The sequence below is a fragment of the Triticum dicoccoides genome, chromosome 5A (assembly GCF_002162155.2).
Source record: "Triticum dicoccoides isolate Atlit2015 ecotype Zavitan chromosome 5A, WEW_v2.0, whole genome shotgun sequence".
NCBI lineage: Eukaryota > Viridiplantae > Streptophyta > Magnoliopsida > Poales > Poaceae > Triticum > Triticum dicoccoides.
This window is the reverse complement of record NC_041388.1, coordinates 487,500,948-487,509,633: the sequence shown is the minus strand read 5'-3', so window position 1 is coordinate 487,509,633 and position 8,686 is coordinate 487,500,948. Positions and strand designations below refer to the sequence as shown.

Sequence of the window (8,686 nt, the reverse complement as noted above, 5' to 3'; positions counted from 1 at the left end):
CATCCGATTCCGGTGATCTTTATGTCGATTTCGACCGAAATCAACTCATCTTTCCAGTGGCACTCTTGGTTTTCCAAGTTGAGGCCATGTTCAATCTTTCCGTTCCGAAACATGCATATGCATCGCATATTACATCTCGCATATAATGCCATGCTTTGCATCATGTTGTTTGTGCATTGCACGTGGTTGATTGTGTCTACCTTTGCTTGTGTTCTTACTTTGGGTAGAGCCAGGAGACGAGTTCGTGAACGAGGTACCCATTGAGTACATTTTTGAGGATCAAGCTTTCGCCTTCTCGGAGAACTTTGCAGGCAAGATGACCATACCCTCGAAATCACTTCTATCTTTGCTTGCTAGATGCTCGCTCTTTTGATATGCCTATGCTGCGATACCTACCACTTGCTATATCATGCCTCCCATTTTTCCATGAGCCTCTAACCCACCTTGTCCTAGCAAACCGTTGTTTGGCTATGTTACCGCTTTGCTCAGCCCCTCTTATAGCGTTGCTAGTTGCAGGTGAAGATTGGAGTTTGTTCCTTGTTGGAACATGGATATTTTGTTGGGATATCATAATATATCTTATTTAATTAATGCATCTATATACTTGGTAAAGGGTGGAAGGATCGGCCTTATGCCTAGTGTTTTGTTCCACTCTTGCCGCCCTAGTTTCCGTCATACCGGTGTTATGTTCCTTGATCTTGCGTTCCTTAAGCGGTTGGGTTATAATGGGAACCCCTTGACAGTTCGCTTTGAATAAAACTCCTCCAGCAAGGCCCAACCTTGGTTTTACCATTTGCACTAACAACCTATCACCTTCCCTTGGGTTCTGTAGACTCAAGGGTCATCTTTATTACCCCCCCCCACCCCCCGAGCCAGTGCTTCTCTAAGTGTTGGTCCGGACTGAGTAGACTGCGGGGCCACCTCGGGGAAACTTGAGGGTTGGTTTTACTCGTAGGGTGTCTCATCCGGTGTTGCCTTGTGAACGAGATATGTGCAGCTCCTATCAGGATTGTCGGCGCATCGGGCGGCTTTGCTGGTTTAGTTTTACCATTGTCGAAATGTCTTGTAACCGGGATTCCGAGTCTGAGCGGGCCGTCCTGGGAGAAGGAATATCCTTCGTTGACCGTGAGAGCTTGTGATGGGCTAAGTTGGGACACCCCTACAGGGTTTTGAACTTTCGAAAGCCATGCCCGCGGTTATGGGCAGATGGGAATTTGTTAATGTCCGGTTGTAGAAAACCTGTAACTTAACTTAATTAAAATGGATCAACCGCGTGTGTAGCCGTGATGGTCTCTTTTCGGCGGAGTCCGGGAAGTGAACACGGTGTTGGAGTTATGCTTGAGCGTAAGTAGTTTCAGGATCACTTCTTGATCATAGATTTTCGATCGTGCTTTGCCTCCTCTTCTAGCTCTCTTTTGCGTATGTTAGCCTCCATATATGCTAGTGCTTGCTGCAGCTCCACCTCATACCTTTTCCCTACCTATAAGCTTAAATAGTCTTGATCGCGAGGGTGTGAGATTGCTGAGTCCCCGTGACTCACAGATTACTTCCCAAACCAGTTGCAGGTGCCGATGATACCCGTGCAGGTGACGCAACTGAGCTCAAGGAGGAGCTTGATGAAGATCCTGTTCGTTGTGTTGTCTCACTACTAGGAAAATGGTTGCTAACGACGGTATATGTGATCGTTAAAGGTCGTATTGTGGTCGTTAAAGGTCATTAATGACCACAATCTGCTGGTCGTAGTAGGCTACGTCGTTAAAAGTATAACGACCACATATCTTTTGTGGTCGTTATTCTTGTAACGACGGGATGATGTGTCGTCATCAATCCCAAGGAAATAACGACCATGATTGTTGTATTAACGACCACCTTTGTCGTCGCTAATAATGTTATCATGTTGACCAAAGTATGATTACCGGCCACTCTATTCCCTTCAGAATCATTTATATTTAGTATAACTTTCTGTTCAGCGATCACTTTATACATCTCCCAACATTTCAATATTAAGATCTACATTAATATAGACACAAAAGAATCTGAATTGTAAGGGCCATAGCCTCTTTCATTAATAGATAGAAATACCAATATTCCGACATACAATTCTGAAAAAATATCATTTCAGAAATTTGAGTCAAAAGCAATCCTTATATGACCAATGGACTTGATCATATCTATTTGGAAAACGAGACAACTAGAAAATATAATATTTATTTATCTTCAATCGAGGGACGCCATCATTGTTCGAATGGATACCATTCTTCATCAGCTCTTACACTGCCTCCTGATACTTGATACTTCTATATATCACGGTGGACCATCAATCCTACAAAATGTTGAGTAGTTTATGGAAGTCAGCCCATGTGAATAAATTGGCACAAAGTGTAATAACATATAAAATCAATGTATAATAACAACTTACTTGATCATGTTGGCTTTCATGAGAACTATCACTTAGAGAACTACCCGACACAAGTCGCTTAATTTCAGAAACTTCTTACACCATGCCATTGAACTTTTCTTCGAGTTAAACTATGGTCTTAGTTTGTGTCTGGAGCACCAACAGTAAGTTACTTCTATCTCTAAGTAGGAATTGTACACTTGTTGTTGGAGCGCCAACAGTAAGTTACTTCTATCTCTAAGTAGGAATTATACACTTGTTGTTCATTATTGAAGTTATTACAGTTAAATTAAGTCTTACGTGTTTGGCGGAGGTTGTACAATCAACAAAGGTTGTACCCTTCTTGTGTGTCTTAGAAAATAGACTATCCATACTGATCTTATATTATTGGAATAAAAACAACAGAAGTTAAATTGTGTACCAATTCCCAAATTATCTATCCAGAAGGTTTACTACTAGATCAAATAAAGAGGCAACATGAAACTGACCAAAAACTCCTTGCAAGGCCATGGTTGCCCTACACTTCTTCACTTTCTACATTTTTATTACCTATTAATTCATCTACACCATTTGTAGTGTTTGAAAATATACAACCAATCGGCCAACACAGTAGATGAATTAAAGATGAAATAAATACATTTTACATACCATAAAATTCATCCATTGAATTTCCCATGTCACTTTCATTGCTCGCATCAACTTGATCATTCATAGCTGCAATATATTATGATTTACTTGAAGACAATAAAGCATAGAAACAATTCTTAGTTTAGTACGTGATACTTACAAACTCACTTTTGGAATCACCTGCATCCCAATTTGTACTAAACAAGATTGGTGTATTTGTTAGCGCATCGTTTCCATCTATGAAAACAAGTAACCACATTATATCATTGATTATAAGATAGCTGAATAATATTTTTATGTTTACGCAGTACCTTTTGTAGCTAACTTGTATTTTTTTCACAGTTCCGCATCTTGCATTTGAGCCTGTGGGTAACCCTTTTCTGCTGAAATCTGCTAATTGACTTGATTTCTCCATGAAGGTCCGCCTAGCAATGCCTTTGTGTACCAGTCCAGACTTATTCATCTGTGAAAGCATCTTTCCCAAGCTAATGTTGTCAAGTTTCCATACCTATGATGACTCACTGTGATAACATGTGTGTGTGTGTGTCTATATATATAGCGTTTGGTTGAAGTGTGCACAAAGGCTATACAAAGTACAATTTAAGTTAAATAAGTGAATGCTAAATCAAATAAAGTAAGTACAGAACTACTTGTGTCACTATTTATTAATAAGGTAAAAGCTAATATAAGAAGCAAATCAAATACTACAGATTAAGACTTGAATAAACTAGTGGCCTCATGTTGTTCTCTTTCTACATGACGTTGTTGTTAATTTTTGAAAGAAGTCGTCTTTGTCACTATTGCCAGGTTCAGGTTCAGAGGGTATAACATCGGAATGTCCATGTGGTACATTATAAGCATGACGTGATGGATTTTTTCACAATTGTGTGCCATCCTTTTATAAGTTTGTCCTTAATAATATTTTTTAAAAAAAACTTTGCTATCCAGAATGAAAGGCTCATCTATCTAAAGCAAACACTGCAGGTTAAGCCTAACGATTCCATTCTTGTTGTCTTACTTCATTCCATGCTCTTTGTTAAATACGTCAATCTAGCTGCAACGAAATAATGTCACACGCCTTCCATCTAAATATTGCAGCTCGACTATCTCTGTCAATATGGCATAATATTCTATTGTATTACCAATTATTATCCCCTTCTTCTGAAAGGATAGCCACCCCATTGGTCTGTGTGGAGAGGAGTCTATCTCGAATTTGAACACGACATCTGAATCTACTCCTGTCATAGCTAGTAAAACATGTTACATTTTCTAATGGACCATGTGATAGTGCCAAAAAGCCTACGTTGAGCTCACTCATATCATGTTCGTGAAAGCAAAAAATATTTGACTATGTAGCTATGTTAACATCTTCACACAGAGATACATAAATAGCTATGTTTAACATCTTCACACAAAGATACTGATATGTACATGCATATGCATCTACATACACACTTTATTCTGGAATCCTTTGTCTTACCTTCTCTTGTGAACCACTGACTGGACTTCTGGTTCCACATGGTGGTAAATGGTTGTGGTGAACATCCATCTTGACCACTGGAGTACTCACTACAGTAATACCAAGCTTAATTGATATGGGCACGCAAAAATTAGTTGACTATGTAACTAATAAGTTAATCGGCCAATCAATACCTAATATATGGTCGAACTTCATCAAAATTTCTGAAAACATAAGCACCAAATTCTACCTACATATTTAGTAATTAGAATCAGCAACATTGCATGAAGGTCCTGCAACAGGAAAAAAAGCAGAGGAAGGAGGAACACCAACGAACCTGTAGCAGCGGAGTGGATGGAGATGAGCAAGCGGTAGCGTGGGCGCATCAGGGTCGAAGCTATGGGCGACGTGCAGGCGGCAGCGCGGCCGCACCGTGGTCGAGGCGACCGACGAAGTGCAGGCGACAGCACGCGCGCACCGGGGTCGGGGCTACCAGCGACGTGCAGGCGGCAGCACGGCTGCGCTGGGGTCGAGGCGACCGGCGACGTGCAGGCGGCAGTGCGTCTGCACCGGGGTCGAGGTTATCGACGACATGCAGGCAGCATCGCGGACAAGCCATGGTCCAGGAGACTAGCGAGGTGAGGGATGCAATGCGGATAGGCGTAGAGTAGAAGGTAGATGCGATCTATGGACCATGAAGGTCTCGCGGGATGAGAGGAGAAAGAGGCGCAGGGAGATAGGATCCTCACAGATTAAAATAGATATTTGCTATGTAAAAAAAATAGATGTCCGCTATACATGCAAAACCCATATCACAACATTATCGGCCGCTCAATTAGCGATGGGTAGACCAGTGGTTGTTGAAGCTATTACGTAGGCTCTATTTCAATGTGTGGGGACTTCGCTTTGTTGTTTAACGACCAAGGGTTTTTGGGACATCATCGTTAATGCCAGTTTTTGTAGTAGTGTCTTGTTTCCAGTTGATCAGTAGTGGAGCCCAGTTGGGGCGATCGGGGATCTGTAGCATTAGGGGTAGTCTTCTTTTATTTTGGTTCCATAGTTGGACCTTGATTGTATTTGATTGATGTAATGCTTTATTCTTGTATTGTGTGAAGTGGCGATTGTAAGCCAACCCTGTATCTCTTTCTTATTTAGTACATGGGATGTGTAAAGATTACCCCACTTAGGACATTGCCTTCAATGCGGTTATGCATCTAAGTCGTGCTCCGACACGTGGGAGATATAGCCACATCGAGGGTGTTACAAGTTGGTATCAGAGCCTTCCCCGACTTAGGAGCCCCCTGCTTGATCGAATCGCTGACGTTGTTGAGTCTAGAAAAATATTTTGAGTCATTTAGGATTATATATATCGGAGAGTAGGATTCTTTTTACTCCTCAGTCCCTTCATCGCTCTAGTGAGGCCTCCTGACGTAGAGTTTTGACTCTTCTCTCCTCAAATTTCACGAATTTTTTTAGGATCACGCGGGTATCTTGGAATCGTTCCGATGGTTTTGTGACGAGAACGTTGTTCTTGGTGCCTCCTGGCATTTAGGGGCTGTGGCAGTGTTCCGGGGAGTTGAGCTCCGAGGTGTTGTCGTCACAATTTTATCATTGCAATTCTGGAATACCTGAGTTTCGCCGACATAGAAAATCTCTTTTATGCAGTTGTTGGTGAGATAACCTCGAAGCCACCCAGTACTGGGGCGGGAGTTCGGGAGTATTGCCATAACTCATATAACGGATGCTTTTCGAAGGTTGAGGTAAATGATTTCCGAAGGTTTCTTGGTTATGTGTTGAAGGATGGATACATCTGGATGTAGGTTTTGCTAGATTTGGGTGAGATATTATGCTTCCCCTGTATCCCCAACACCTGATTGCATAACCAGAAAGTTTCGGGAGTTTATAAGTGGGAATTCAAGTAGCTCCTAGGATATCTTTCCGATAGATGCATGATATGAGGTTGGGGTTCGACGTCTAGTGGTCCGCCTATCCACAGTTGGTTTTAAAGTGGTCTCGTTGTGTCTTAAAGAGTCCTTGGCTATGCTGACTCTGGGACGCTTTGTATGTAATGTACACTGCCTTGTACATGATGGTGATGTACGATCGAGCCCGTGTAGGCCCCACCACGAAAACTTCGGACGAAATCTCTATCATATGTTTGTTCCGGCTTATTCTGCAAGCCAATCCTTTGTTTTTGTTTTCAGTTGTGGTATTCGAGTTGCTTCGAAGTCAAGTGTTGATTCCATTCCTTTTCGAACCGGTGTTCTCATACTCCAATGTGAATACCAATCCTTCATGATAATCGAGATTGTCATGTCAATCCTTTTCAACCGGCGTGTTTTCTCTTTAAGTGGATCCGATCACTCCTACATTCGCGAGATCAATTCCCAATTCTTTCCAACGGTGTTTGTTCCGTCCGTCCCAAGTTGCCTTTGTTTTCCCACCCTCCCACCCTTGTTTCTTCAAGGACTCGGATTTCTTATCTAGTATCCACCTTATGGATGGGAAGCCTCTCCATTCTTTTCCGTCAATATTCTTATCCGGTGATTCTCAAGAAGATGCTAACGGAGCTTCAAGTTCATCATTCTTCCTTTCTTTTATCTTCTCCGGTGGATTCAATTCAAGCTTTTGGTGTTGATCATATCCCTTTTCCTCATTTCGAATGCTTTCCCATGCCGTTGCACCTCATAATCATCCACTTCTCGCTATTCTATTGTTCCGAAGTGCTGAAGATATCTCAGAAGGCTCGTCTTGTCATCCAAGATTCGTTCAACCTATTTCGAGGTCTGTAGGATCGAAAGTATGTCTAGAGGGGGGGTGATTAGACAAAAACTTAACCTTTCCCCAATTTTAGTTCTTGGCAGATTTTAGTTATTTTAGGACAAGTCAAGCAATCATCACACAATTCAAGCAAGCATGCAAATAGTATATAGGCAGCGGAAAGTAAAGCATGCGACTTGCAAGAATGTAAAGGGAAGGGTTTGGAGAATTCAAACGCAATTGGAGACACGGATGTTTTTCCCGTGGTTCGGATAGGTGGTGCTATCCTACATCCACGTTGATGGAGACTTCAACCCACAAAGGGTAACAATTGCGAGAGTCCATGGAGGGCTCCACCCACAAAGGGTAACGGTTGCGCGAGTCCACACAGGGCTCCACCCACGAAGGGTCCACGAAGAAGCAACCACCCACAAAGGGTCCACGAAGAAGCAACCTTGTCTATCCCACCATGGCCATCGCCCACACATGACTTGCCTCACTAGCGGTAGATCTTCACGAAGTAGGCGATCTCCTTGCCCTTACAAACTCCTTGGTTCAACTCCACAATCTTGTTGGAGGCTCCCAAGTGACACCTAGCCAATCTAGGAGACACCACTCTCCAAGAAGTAACAAATGGTGTGTAGGTAATGAACTCCTTGCTCTTGTGCTTCAAATGATAGTCTCCCCAACACTCAACTCTCTCTCATAGGATTTGGATTTTGTGGAAAGAAGATTTGAGTGGAAAGCAACTTGGAAAGGCTAGAGATCAAGATTCATATGGTAGGAATGGAATATCTTGGTCTCAACACATGAGTAGGTGGTTCTCTCTCAGAACATACGAGTTGGAATGGTGTATGTGTTCTGATGGCTCTCTCTTCGAATGAAGAGGAGGTGGAGGGGTATATATAGCCTCCACACAAAATCCAACCGTTACACACAGTTTTCCAATCTCGATGGGACCGAATCAACAAACTTGGTCGGACCGAAAATGTAAACCTAGTGACCGTTAGAGATTTTCGGTGGGACTGACATGCAACTCGGTAGGACCGATATGGTTAGGGTTTGGGCATAACGTAATCTCGGTGAGACCGATTACACAAACTCGGTGAGACCGAATTTGGTAACTAGCTAACCAGAGAGTTGGTCAGGCAAACTCGGTGGGACCGATTTGCTCTTTCGATGAGACCGAAAAGTTACAAAGGGGAAACACTGAATTTACATTGCAATCTCGATGGGACCGAAAAGTTACGAAAGGGAAACAGAGAGTTTGCAATCCCATCTCGGTGAGACCAAGATCCCTATCGGTAGAACCGAATTGCTAGGGTTTGGCAGTGGCTTATGACAAGTGAAACTCGGTGGCGCCGGATAGGAAGAATCGGTAGAACTGAGTTTGGCTTAGGGTTTAAGTCATATGTGGATATGGGAAAGTAGTTGAGGGTTTT

At 42.6% G+C, this 8,686-nt stretch overlaps 1 protein-coding gene across 7 annotated transcripts; it reads right to left on the bottom strand.

Moving 5' to 3' along the window:
• Positions 1 to 2,058: 2,058 nt before the first annotated feature.
• On the bottom strand, positions 2,059 to 5,185 carry LOC119297655. Of its 7 annotated transcripts, XR_005145702.1 has the most exons (5): positions 4,822 to 5,185; positions 4,679 to 4,734; positions 4,506 to 4,594; positions 3,337 to 3,488; positions 2,059 to 3,262 (listed from the first exon to the last, which is right to left on the bottom strand). XR_005145702.1 is itself a non-coding variant. In XM_037575360.1 (4 exons), exons 1-4 carry the CDS (start codon positions 4,868 to 4,870, stop codon positions 3,223 to 3,225), a joined length of 330 nt encoding a protein of 109 aa, XP_037431257.1. In that variant the 5' UTR covers positions 4,871 to 5,185; the 3' UTR covers positions 2,059 to 3,222. The 7 variants fall into 7 exon arrangements, 1 of the variants encoding a protein (XP_037431257.1); XR_005145704.1 differs by lacking the exons at positions 4,506 to 4,594; positions 4,679 to 4,734; positions 4,822 to 5,185 and having other exon boundaries at positions 2,059 to 2,548; positions 3,047 to 3,112; positions 3,194 to 3,262; positions 3,337 to 4,150; XM_037575360.1 differs by lacking the exon at positions 4,679 to 4,734.
• Positions 5,186 to 8,686: the final 3,501 nt, after the last annotated feature.

Coding starts and splice junctions, on each gene's coding strand:
- LOC119297655 (XM_037575360.1), bottom strand. CDS start 4,870: ATGCGCCCACGCTACCGCTTGCTCATCTCCATCCACTCCGCTGCTACA. Junction 4,595..4,821: donor CATCCACTCCGCTGCTACAG/GTTCGTTGGTGT, acceptor GTATTACTGTAG/TGAGTACTCCAGTGGTCAAG. Junction 3,489..4,505: donor TCAGTGGTTCACAAGAGAAG/GTAAGACAAAGG, acceptor ATGCTTTCACAG/ATGAATAAGTCTGGACTGGT.